The sequence below is a fragment of the Mesoplodon bidens genome (genome assembly GCF_964165515.1).
Source record: "Mesoplodon bidens genome assembly, chromosome: 13".
NCBI lineage: Eukaryota > Metazoa > Chordata > Mammalia > Artiodactyla > Ziphiidae > Mesoplodon > Mesoplodon bidens.
Genome location: NC_138169.1, coordinates 81,472,209 through 81,485,348, shown reverse-complemented (window position 1 = coordinate 81,485,348; position 13,140 = coordinate 81,472,209). Strand labels below are relative to the sequence as shown.

Sequence of the window (13,140 nt, the reverse complement as noted above, 5' to 3'; positions counted from 1 at the left end):
TGATTAAATCCATGCCACTAACAGACTTCTAAATTAACCTGCTTGGAAACATCAATATCCTCTTTCAAAATTATATTATATAACCATTTCGAATACATAATGATAATAATCAGTAACCTAACTCTCTTTGCTGGAACATGTAAAGTCAATAAGAGGTATGAGATACAAGAGATTTAAATCAATTCAAATCAACACCTATTGTGGCAATCTCAGAAAATTAAATTATTACGGCACCGGATTACTAGTTATACAACAGCCTTCTCATAAAGAAGATTCTATTTAACTATGTTCGTAAATAAACCTCAGGTATTAAAATTTTTAAGTCTAAAGTTCCTAACTAGGTCAGCTCCCCCGCCGTCATGCACATCTGTTATGTAGCTCCCGTAGAGCTGAAAACATGCAATTAACTGTATGATTTTTGATGAATCCTGTGTCTCTCATTGAAGGCAGTTCTCTGAAGACAGGCTCATTTCTACTTTGGACACCACTGAATTACTAAATCCTAGCATATTAGGTACTATAAAATATTTGCAGGACTAAAAATTGAATTTGTAAGTTAAGAAAACACGTTGAAAATATTTTCTCTTTTTAAACAGAGAACAAAACATTTTTCTGCCCTCTGTATTTTCCCCCACCTTACCCAAAATAAAAAACCTGGTAATGAATTGCTCTCTGCTAGACTGTGTTACTCTTCTAGTGATCAAAATATTCCCCCCCAAATGAGCATAATTCTATAGCTGCGTAAGAGCGAAAGGAGGAATTTTTTGCTTTACTGTCAATATCCCAGTATTTAAAAAAGACTTCTCAATATATTCTCCTACTCAACAGAAATGCTCTAAATCTTTTACAGGTCAGAACATTCTTTTTATTACATTTATTTCCTGGCAATACTGTGGTCTCTAGCTTTCTCACCTGCTACTGCCTTTATCATTTACAGTCCTTACCTCTACCTTTCCCCTTTATGTGGGTTAGATGCTGTTCATCATTCACATCTCATCCTCGACATCTTTTCTATGAACTCACATAGATCACTATACATTACCCATCAAAGTACATAACACACTGTGTTTAACTGCTGGGTTTGTTTGTTTGTTTTGCACTGTGGCTATCATTCTATCAACTCCTCAGTGCTTAATTCCAGTACCAAGGACACTGTAGATGGTTGATAAGTGTTTGTTGAATAAATGATTGACAATGAATGAATGAGCATACAAATTACTTATTTTGTTGCCTTGCTTTGTTTTTCACTTCACTATCATTTTGCCTATGCAGAGAGAATCCAGTTGGTACACATGTGGAGGAAAGTTCCCTTAAACCTCAACAATGCTACAATTTCTGGGTGTGAAAAAATTTTGTTACAAAATGTTTATGTTTTATCTTGCATAAGCAAAATAAAGAGGACTACTTATATAATCACAAGTTAAATTTAACATGTTACCCAGCTGGGTCTTTTTTCCTTAATTGGGAAGCAGCATTTTAAAAGTAAATAAATAGAGACATTCTGAAAAAGAGAAAAAATGAATATACTTTGTTCCTTCAATTTATATCATATTTCAGTTTAGGAAGAAAAAGAAATCATTTAAAGAGCATTGTCTCATATTATGTGGAAAGATTTTAATCCTAATGAAGTATCAAAGACAATGTGTGTCAACAGCATGGGGATGGGGACACATCTAGAGCCGGAAGAGCCCATTGTGAATAATTCGCTAACGTGAGAAAGGGAATCTGTGAAATGAAGGACTAGACTGTACCTTTAGGTTCTTTCCTGCTCAAGACTTTCATGGTCTTTGTCCATATAATCATTAAAGTCTTGCCTTAACTGTCAATGTGTGAAGAGATATATGCAAGACCATTCCTTGGTGATTCAGGAATGGGAAAATCTATTCTACTCCTTTGGAAGATTTACAGACTAATTTTGGAGCTAGATTATTCACATTAAAAGATGCATTTCCCCCTGTCAAACATTTATTGGAAACCTATTTGGCACCAGAAACTGTGCTCAGTGCAGTTGCTGTAAGACAGTACCCTTAAACTCCAAAAAGCTTACAGCTGAGGAGAGGAAGAACACACACATATAGAAGTATCCTGAAGTTTTCTATGGGATATCACAGAATTATCTACAATGTTACTAATATCTAAAAATCTGGATTGTCATTCCAATATAGGATGTACTAAATACAATTTGAATGACAAGGGAGAAAACATGTATTTCTTGCATACCTACTACATACACATAATGTACAATTTTTAGCACTTTACATATATGGATGAATTAATCCTTTAGATGAGTTGTTACTTAAATACTATTTTGCAGATAATCATACAGACTTAGAAAATCCATGTAGTTAGTAGGAAGTCAGACGGCAAGTCAGTGCCAAGTTACTTGGACCCAGGTCTCTTGGATCCCAAAAATGGAAATAAAATGAGGGATGCATATTTTCAGAAGAGTATGTAGAAAGGGTGGAACTTGTCTCACATATTGAGAGAAGATTAGGATTTTTTAATTGAATTTTTATTTTGAGATAATTGTACATTCTTAAGCAGTTGTAAGAAATGATCAAAATAAATCCCATGTGTACTTTATCTGGTTTTCCCTAATGATAACATCTTGTAACTCTATAGTACAGTGTAAAAACTAGATGTTAACAAAAACATAGTCAAAATACAGACCATTTCCATCACAAGGATGCATTATGTTGCCATTTAATAGCCACGCACACTCCCCACCCATCATGCCTTCTTCCCCGGCAACCACTAATCTTCTCTCCATTTCTAAAGTTTTGTCATTTCAATACTGTAATATAAATGGAGTCATGGGCTATATTGTCTTTGGGATTGATATTTTTCATTCAACATGCTTCTCCACAGATGCACCCAGACTGCTGCATAGATCAAGAATTCATTCCATTTTATTGCTGAGGAGTTTATCCCAAGGTATAGCTGTAATGGCTTTTAATTATTTACCCATTGAAGGTATCATTGTTGTATCCAAGTTTTGGCATTTATAAACAAAACTACTTTAAAGATTCATGTATAAGTTTTGTGTGGATATGTTTTCATTTCTTTGCGAGAAATGCGCAGGAGTACAATTTCCTGGTCACATGATAGTTGTTATTTGGGAACACACCAAACTGTTTCCCAATGTGACTGCTAACATTTGCATCTCCTGTAGCGAGTTGGGTGATCCAGTAGCTCTGCATTCTCACCAGCATTGCTGTTGTCACTAATTTTTATTTTACCCATTCTGATAAATGTGTAGTTTTATCTTACTGTGGTTTTAATTTGCACTTCCTTGATGACTAATGTGTTACACCTTTTCATGTGCTTATTTACTGGAGACAAATTATCTTGGTTTTCTTTCATCTGAGAATGTCCTAAAAGGTATTTTCACTGGATATAGCATTTTGAGTTGACAATTCTTTTAGAACTTGGAGAAAAGTGTGCCACTTCTTTCTGGTCTCCATGGTTTCTGATGAAATTTTCACTGTCATTTGGTTTATTTTTTCTCTGTAGGTCAGGTGTAATTTCCTTCTTGGTGCTGTCAAGATCATTATTTCTTAGTTCTCCATAAGTTTGACTAAGTATCTGGATGTAGATATATTTGAAGTTATGCTGATTGGGGTTTCCTAAGCATCTTGACTATAGATTTGACCCTTTTCCTAAATTTGGAAATTTTTCACTCTATTTCTTTGAGTAATATTCGGCCCCTCATAATTTCTCCTCTCAAACTGGCCTCCAGTGACATAGTGTTTGATCTTTGTTAGCATCCCGCAGGCCCCTACCACAATCCGTGTTCGCAAAGGCTTTGTTTTCTTTCAGACGATTCTCTTTCATTGGACTGGGTAATCTCTATTGCTCTGTCTTCAAGTTCACTGATTCTTTCTTCTGTCCCTTCCATGCATCATTTTTAAAAATTTTGGTTATTGTGTTTTTCCCTTCTAACTTTTCCATTTGTTTCTTCTTTGTATTTTCTATTTCTCTGCTGATACTTTCCATTTCTTTACTGAGGATTTCTATTTTTTTCACTTGTTTCAAGCATGGTCATGATTGCTGATTAAAGCATTTTTATAATGGCCACTTTAAAACTCTCACCAAGAAATGGAAACATCTGTGTCTTTGCAGTGTTGGCATTTGTTGATTGTCATCTTTCATTCATTCTGAGATATTTTGGCTCTTGATATGATGAGTAATAGACAATTGTGTCCTGGACATTTTGGGTATTATCTTATGAGACTCTGGTTCTCATCTAAACATTCTGTGTTAGACAGGTTCCTCTGATGCACCATTCTGGAAGGTAATGCAGCAGCATAGACTCATTACTTCCAGGTGAAGTTAGAAGTCCAGGCCCCACCAAACCTCCATTGGTACCCAACTGGGGATGCTCCTAGTTACTGCTGGATGGGGATGGGTGCTCCAGCTACTAGACCTCTGTAGCTGGGAGAGGGTGGAGGTGAAAGTACAGGCCCCCTACATGGTTTTCACTGACACCACAAGCTCTGGGGGTCTCACTGCTGCCCAGCAGGGATGAAACCCTGGTTCCAGCTCAGCCTTCTATGCCAACACTCCAGAAGGAAGGATTGGGCAACTTTCTACTGTCTTGTGAGGGTGGAAGTATAGGCTCCCCATTCAGCTTCAGTAACAGGAGCTGAGTGGGGCACCACTGCTTTCTGTAATATTTGGTGGATTAGAACAATTCTTGTCTAGTGGTTTCCTGTCTTGCTAAGCTGACCATTCCCTAGTCCTTTAACTAGAGCAAGCAGACTTCAGTTGCATTTTGTTTTTGGTTTTGTTTTTATCTGTGCCTGTTGTTATTTCCAGGCTGCTAGCTTCTTCAGCTCCAATTCTGGCATATATGAAGAGAAAAGAAAATCCAGGAAACTCCTCCATGTAATTTCTTAGGTCCCAAGATACCTAGTTGAATGCCTTTTCTCTTCAAATTTGAGTCTTTTATGTTTGCTTTACTTATAATGTTCAGAGCTTTTATTTGATTTATTGAATTAAGTAGGGAAAAGTATGTCTACTTAATCTTTCCAAAGTGGAATAGGAATAGGATATAAATGTGTGAATAGGTGAGAAAAGAACAAACCACAGAAAAGAAGTATGAAATCAAAATTCCCCAAAATTTGAAACTGAAATATAAGTGATATATTTTGGAATAATACAAGATAAACTAATTATTTTCCCTTGGAAAATGTTTATCCCAAAAATTTGGCCTAAAAAATATAATGTGATTGTTTCCTAATTATTAGTTTTCTTTCAGGCAGCAGCCAGGTTGTAGAAAAAGGTAACAATTTCTTCACTCAGAATGCCAGTTCATTTCCATTCTAAATAAACTCTCATTTCTAGTTCAAGGGGTCTTGATCTTAAATGTGGAGAAAAGATCAAATGCATCCATTATGCATATATGCATATGTTAAGATATATTCATTTACCAAGTGACTTCCTGCTCAGAGAATTCACCTCATTACACATTGTCCAGAAGAGTCAATTATTTAAATACTCTGGGGCCTTTTTATCAAGACTGCATTTTTGAATTTCTTTGACCAATCAGATTTCCAAAATGGGAAGATCATCATCAAACTATTTCTGAAAGAGACTGGGCAGATTAAGACATAAGTAAAACACACTCCTCAAGTGCAAACAATACTATTATCAAATTGGTGGGTGTTAGTAACAGTTTTTAAAAGGTGCCCATGACATATGGGGATAACCAATGGTTAGAAAATCATGATGTTTGATATGAAGATATTATTTTTTAATTCCAACAATTAAAATCTATTGTATTTCCAGAGTTGTTGCTTCAGTAAACCCACAGAATGAGGACAGACTGGGGTAGCAATGTCAGATACTGACTGCTGGTAACATGTGGCTTCAGGATTTAACTCATGGGCTGGTGGCCTTTGGTAAGATCCTAACCTGCTGAACAATCTGCCCTGAGTGTGTGCCTCTGAGAAATTGGAACTAAATAAGAACATAGTTAAAAGATTATCTATATAACATTTGTTGTACCCTTGATCAAGGTAAGTCCTCTAAGATTCTTTCCATTAAAAGTAGCTAAGAATACACAGATCATAAGAGTGTTAAAATATTAAATAAGATTTTATATTTCAATGGCTCAGCAATATATGTGTGATGTACACAGTAAGTTCTCAGTAAATGGTAGCTATTATAATAAACTTTATACCAATAAAAATGAGCAAACAGGGCCTCCCTGGTGGCGCAGTGGTTGAGAGTCCGCCTGCCGATGCAGGGGATACGGGTTCGTGCCCCGGTCCGGGAGGATCCCATATGCCGCGGAGCGGCTGGGCCCGTGAGCCATGGCCGCTGAGCCTGCGCGTCCGGAGCCTGTGCTCCGCAACGGGAGAGGCCACAACAGTGAGAGGCCTGCATACCGCAAAAAAAAAAAAAAAAAAAAAAAACCAAAAAAAATGAGCAAACAACCAGAAGTGTATGTTTAGATCAATAAAATACAAATTAAAATGATATTTTTGGCCTATCAGCTAGGAAAATTTTAAAAACAATAATATATACTGTTGGCTATAGAATGAGCATGTTTATACATTGCAGGTGAGTGAGAATGTAAATTGATATAATTTTTCTAATGGACAATCTGGCAGTGTGTATAAAATACTGAAAAAATAAACATTCTCTTGAAAAAGCCATAACATTTCTAGGAATTTACCCTAAGCCATTTTAAAATGTTTAAAGATGGACGTGGACATGCATGTTTACTGCAATATTGATTATATATGTAAAAATAAAACTAAGCAGATTTTTAAAAATAGATTATATTTTAATTAAATTATGGTATAATCACCCAATGACTTTTATGCAAACATAAAAAGTTATGATAAGATTTTAAGACCTAAACATAACCAGTATAAAAAACAAAATAATGACAACAGAGTGGTTATGTCTTCTTTTCCAAAGAAAGGATGTAGCTTCTATCCTAATTTAAAATTTAAATGAACACATAGGCTCATATATACAACACACACAGACACAGCTCACTGTTTCTATAAGAAGTTGTCCCAATATTTGTTTTCTTTTTTTTTTTTTTTTTCTTTTTGCGGTATGCGGGCCTCTCACTCTTGTGGCCTCTCCCGTTGCGGAGCACAGGCTCCGGATGCGCAGGCCCAGCGACCATGGCTCACGGGCCCAGCCGCTCCGCGGCATATGGGATCCTCCCAGACCGGGGCACGAACCCGTATCCCCTGCATCGGCAGGCGGACTCTCAACCACTGCGCCACCAGGGAGGCCCCCAATATTTGTTTTCTTTTGAACAAAGCCTTCTTTCTGAAATTTAATTCATTTGAATATAACATTCAAGTGCACAGAGTAAAAGACATAGGCAATTCATGTCTACATTTGCTTTCAGCATTAAGTGTTTCACTAAGAATTTCAAAATAGCAAAAATTATATATCATAGTGCTTGAATATCTTATGAAAAAGTGTCTTTAGGTGGGCAAAATGTTTGTATCCTAATTTAAGATACATAATTGAGCTCTATAGATGTGAAATAGCTTACTCAAATGAGTCTCAGAACTTTCTATTACACCAAACTAAAAAAGTTGTATATCAGAGATCCTATATTGCTATGGCTCCCAATGTATCCTGAAAATGATGATCTAAGACAATGCCATCAACTTTTGAGGAAAGTATTAACAACCATATGTGCCTTCCTCTGCATTTGCCTCTAACTCCTAAATAAGCTTGTACATGACATAGTGTGCGTGTGATGCTTAATCAAAGATACTTCTCAGATCTCAGGGCCAAGGAAAACTGGTACCTATCCTGCTGGTTTGGCTCCTCTTAGAAAACAAAAGATATATGAGCCATCATTTTTTCCCCTTTGACTTCACTGTTAGGAAGCAATGTTTTCAACAGTTCAGTCTTTCTCATCACGGATGTCTCTATATATCCTCCCTCACCCCAACACCCCTTACATGACTCATAGAAGAGGTGACAAGGGAAGAGCTAATCTCAGGAAGGGCAAACTCTCCTGAATATCTTAGCTAATTCCCAACAGTAAAGCACTCTGCCTCTGACAATTTTTCCCCTGCAATACATAATCTTTTCAAAATTCCTGTGTGATAACTAGTATTACTCTTACTTCCCTTATGACTATTTGTAAACTGAGATTTAGAGAGGCTTAAGGAGTTGACCAGAATAAAGTAATCAGTAAGTGATGGAACCACTTTTGTTCTGAAATCTATGCATTTTCCATTGCACTATGTTCATCTGATATAAAACATACTGAGGTATGAATTCAGTCTTTACAGAATTTTATAAGGAAGAAACCTTCTAGTACAAATTACTTTCCTCCCAACCTATATTTTTCACTAACTTAATTCCATTTCCTGAATTGTTCTTACACATTTGTATCTAAGACATCTTCCAGAATTACACATTACATAATACATAATTTATGATTTCCCACTTTTAATGCACTAACACAATGTTCTATAAAGTACAAATAATTCAATCTCCCCTCCTATCTCTAAGGATGATAATTCCTCCTTTACCAATAAGACAAAGAAAACAGAATGTACAATCTGTGAAAATTAATTTGTCGTTGGTGGTGGTGGTGGGAGCGGAAACTAGATGTTTCCACCACTTTACTCGGCACACCTAAGAAATGAATTAACCATAACCAAAGTGAGGTAATTCTGCCTGCTGCTAATTGCCAACAGCCGTGTGAATTCAACCAGGAACTACATGTAACAAATTTGAATGCCATTGTTCCCGATATCTTAACACATGAGATCCAGCAGCTGATCAAACTTTTAATAAGTATTTATTCACAGTAAGATGTATCAGCTATAAGGTGGGTTTTTTTTTTTTCAGGCAAGGCTTTATTGGGGCCCCACCTGCAGCAGGGGGGAACAAGAACAAACAGGTTCTCTTTCTTGCTCGCTTCCTGAGTGGGGGGGAACTTGTTCCTTATATGGGGTGAGGGTAGGGGTGTGTCCAGGTGGTTTTTAGTCAATTTGTCTTTATATATAACATTCAGGCAGTTCAGATATAGTGTTGGACCAATATCATTTCACAGCATTTTAGATCACATGTACACTGATACTTTAGTTTTGATGTTCAGCTGCATTCTTTTTCATAAAATAACCAAAGACTCCTCAATTATACTTCTTAGGACATTATATCATTTAATAACCTTCAGATATGTTTTAGTATATTACTCTTTACCCAGTATCTTACCTCTGCTCTTAACTCATAGATCACTCTGTCACTGCTATTTTTAGATTTTGATCCTTCCTTTATATCTCCTGATATTTCTTCCATTTTATTTTTATGTTGACCATGAAGAATGTCAAACTGAAAAAAGAAACTTAAAGTCATAATCACATGATATTACAAAGGCTAGTTCCAGGATAATTCACATTAGTCTTTCATTTTGCTTTCTTTTTTTTTTTTCTATGTATAACCTGGTAGGTTTTGTTGTTGCTGTTATAAATATTGTAGTTGAACCATGTATTTCTTTACACTTGTAGTTGAAAACTCCTATGTTGTTGGAAAACAAATCAGCAAACCTCCATTAATCTAAATTCACAAGTTGAAAATTGGACAAAGCTTAGTTACCTCCACAGATTCTTAATAATTGACTAATTGGATTCTAAACTAATCCAATTAATTCTGATCTTTCAGTCTTGAATATTAGTCCCATAGTACTCTTTGTAATCCTACTTACATATATTTTCTATGAAGTATAAATAGTGTATAGATTGTAACAGAGACAAATTTGGGCAATGGAAAAAATACATCTGTATAATGCTCAAGCTGGTAAAATGTATGTAGAACATCTATAAAAGATGCCAATAAATTTCTATAAAAAACTACTGCAGGAAAACAGTATAAATAAACTCTGGCACATCCAGACAATGGAACATGGTTCAGCACTAAAACAAACAAACAAACAAACCAAAAAGTGCTATTAAACCATGGAAAGACATGGAGGAAACATGAAAGCATATTTTTAAGTGAAAGAAGCCAATCTGAAAAGGCTCCATACTGTATGATTCCAACTATATGACATTCTAGAAAAGGCAAAACTATGTCATCAATAAAAAGATCAGTGGTTTCCAGGGCTTGGAGGAGGAAGGGATGACTTGGTGGAGCACAGAGGCTTTTAGGGCAGTGAAATTACTCTGTATGAAACTCTAATGATGGATGCATGTCCTTATACATTTGTCTAAACCAGTAATGTACAACACCAAGAGTGAACCTTAGGTAAACTATGGACTTTGGGTGATTATACTGTATTGTGTAGGTTTATCAATTGTAGTAAATGTACCACTGTGGTGAAGGACCTTGGTAATGGGGGAAGCTACCTATGGGGGGGGTATATGGGAGATCTATGTACATTCCATTCAATTTTGCAGTGAACCTAAAACCTAAGTCTATAAAAAGAAACATAGGAATGAGAAAAATCCTAGAAATGCAAACAATGATTTTTCCCCATAGCTGTCCTTATAATTAGAAGTTTTCAGCAGAATCATGAAATTTGACATATATATAATATGTAGATATATACACATAGGCTATTTTGTTTTATTAACATGTTTTTCCTACACTATGTAGGTTTCCAGAATTAAAATTACATAATTTGTATGTAATCCGACAATAAATTAGAATATAAAAGCTATCATTACACCACTTATTTAAAATTTTTAAGTAATCTTATTCACATTAATATTGTTAATAGTAATAGTAAACATGTACTAGTCTCTAGGAACTGGACTTGATATATATTTCGAGATATATTTCCTTACTTAATGCTAACAGTAATCCTCTGCGTTAGGTATTATTATTATTACCCCTTACCTTAAAGAAAAATAAAACATATTTTTACTAGGCTTAAGTAGCATTCCCAAATTCACAAAGCTAATAACTGGGGGAAGCAAATTTGAGAACATTCTTGCCAAATTCATTACCTGAGTTCCTAAACCAGTGCATAAACCAATACTGCATTTATAGTTGTAAAGCTAAATGTCATAATAATTTTCTGAAAGGCAATAAGCTTACAGAAATAAATAACAGAGGGAGCATAACAGAAGATACTATCATGCCAACATACTACAAATGGACCATGGTGGAGGGAGGGGCTGATTTGCCAACTGCACAGAGGCTTCATGTTCAGAATTTGTAATGTGGAAAATGCACCACAAAAGTCAAGAGTGAAACAGGACATTATGCCACAAAGTCCATTGGAAGTTTGTCTATGCATGTTTCACTCCAGTTTCATGTCAGTTAAATAGAGAGTGTGGCATTAATCTCTGGGCAAAATAAAAGAAAATTCACTTTGCTAAAAAAAAAAAAAGGATAACAAATTGCAAGCAACAGGCTTTGTGTTGTGTCCACCAAAAAACAAAAAATTAACTCATTGTGGTAATTGAGTGCCCCTAGCTGAACTTCTGAAATCTTGGTCATTACTTCTCAGGGAACTAGATCAATCATAAAGGCCCCCATTGTCAACAGAACTTTCAGTAAACCACTCAAAGGAGAGAAGAAGCAGGAAAGTACACTTTCATATGCAACAGAAGAGGGAATCCACATCAATTACCTAAAATAATTCCATTTTCATTCATCACTGTGAGCAGAAAATCAAGGATCTCTGGACATAGGAAGAACCCCAAGGCTATGAAAAAATATGACCAAGATTAAGAAACAGAATGTCTGATAGAAAACAAACAAAACAGAAAAATAGTACAATTTAAGATATGAAAGAGAATGATTTAAAAAAATCTAATCACGATCTTCAGGGAAAAAAATGAATATATATTGCATTCATAAATTAAGGACAAAGCAATTTCAAAAATTTAAAGAACAATAATAGGATTTTTTTAAATGTGACTAGCCATCCTTCCTTCAGAAAAAATTTACTAGAAAAGTTAGAAGACAGAGTTGAATGTTGGAGTGTACCCATTCTCTTGACGCATTTGCTCCTTTGGACAGCTCATGTGCACCCATGGCACTGCATACCACTCAAAATGCTGACAACCTTCAAGTGCCTCATTCCATCCTTAAGGTCTCTCCTCAACTTCTGACCCACACACCCAACTTGCTACTTATCACTTCTATAGGCTTCTAAAGTTTAACACTTTGAAAAGACTAAGTACTTCTCCTTCAAAGGTTTCTCTGCTAGTCTTTGCCATCTCAACAAATATCACCTCCATCCTTCCCTTTGATCAGGCCAAAAATATTGGACTTATGATTAACTTTTTTCTTTCTTTGATATGCCACATTCAGACTAAAAACAAATCAATTGAACTTAGCCTTCAAATTATTTAATAAATCCATCCACTTTCTACCTTCACCACTACTGCCTTGATCAACCACCAAAATCTCAGTTATTTTAATAACTGCCACACTCTCTGCTTCTCCTCATGGATCTATATTCTCTTTCTCCAAACAGCCATCAAAAAAAGCTTTTTAGGGACTTCCCTGGTGGCACAGTGGTTAAGCATCCACCTTCCAATGCAAGGGACACGGGTTCGAGCCCTGGTCCGGGAAGATCCCACATGCCGTGGAGCAACTAAGCCTGCGTGCCACAACTACTGAGCCTGTGCTCTAGAGCCCGTGAGCCACAACTACTGAAGCTTACATGCCACAACTACTGAAGCCCGCGTGCCTAGAGCCCGTGTTCCACAATAACAGAAGCCACTGTAATGAGAAGCCCGTGCACCTCAACAAAGAGTAGCCCCCGCTCACTGCAACTAGAGAAAGCCCGTGTGCAGCAATGAAGACCCAAAGCAGCCAAATATAAATAAATAAATTTATAAAATTAAAAAAAAAGCTTTTTAAAAAGTAAATCAAATCATGTAATTCCACTGCTCAGATCTTTCCAGAGGCTTCCCAATCCATTCAGAGTATAAGTCAAAGTCCTTACCAGCTGCTTGGTCCTATAACCCTCAGTCCTGGTCTCGTATTCTTATCCCTTATTCTAAGCCATCCCCTCTAGCCTCACAGTTCGTATACACTCCAGACAGGCAAGAACAAAAAAGAAAATAAAAACAGTAAATGAAATATTGAACAGCTAAAGCAATTAAAACAATATAACAGAAAAAAATTGATTAACAAATTAATGAAACAACTATACTCCCTCCTATTAAAAATCTGAGTTATTTT

At 36.0% G+C, this 13,140-nt stretch overlaps 1 protein-coding gene across 1 annotated transcript in view; it reads right to left on the bottom strand.

The window, feature by feature from the left end:
• CCDC102B (coiled-coil domain containing 102B) overlaps window positions 1–13,140 on the bottom strand; it is a gene marked incomplete at its 5' end in the record, with an annotated part of 214,484 nt that overhangs the window by 125,364 nt on the left and 75,980 nt on the right. The window contains 1 exon segment of the mRNA XM_081252113.1: window positions 9,214–9,330. Coding sequence (XP_081108239.1) covers window positions 9,214–9,330 — 117 coding nt within the window.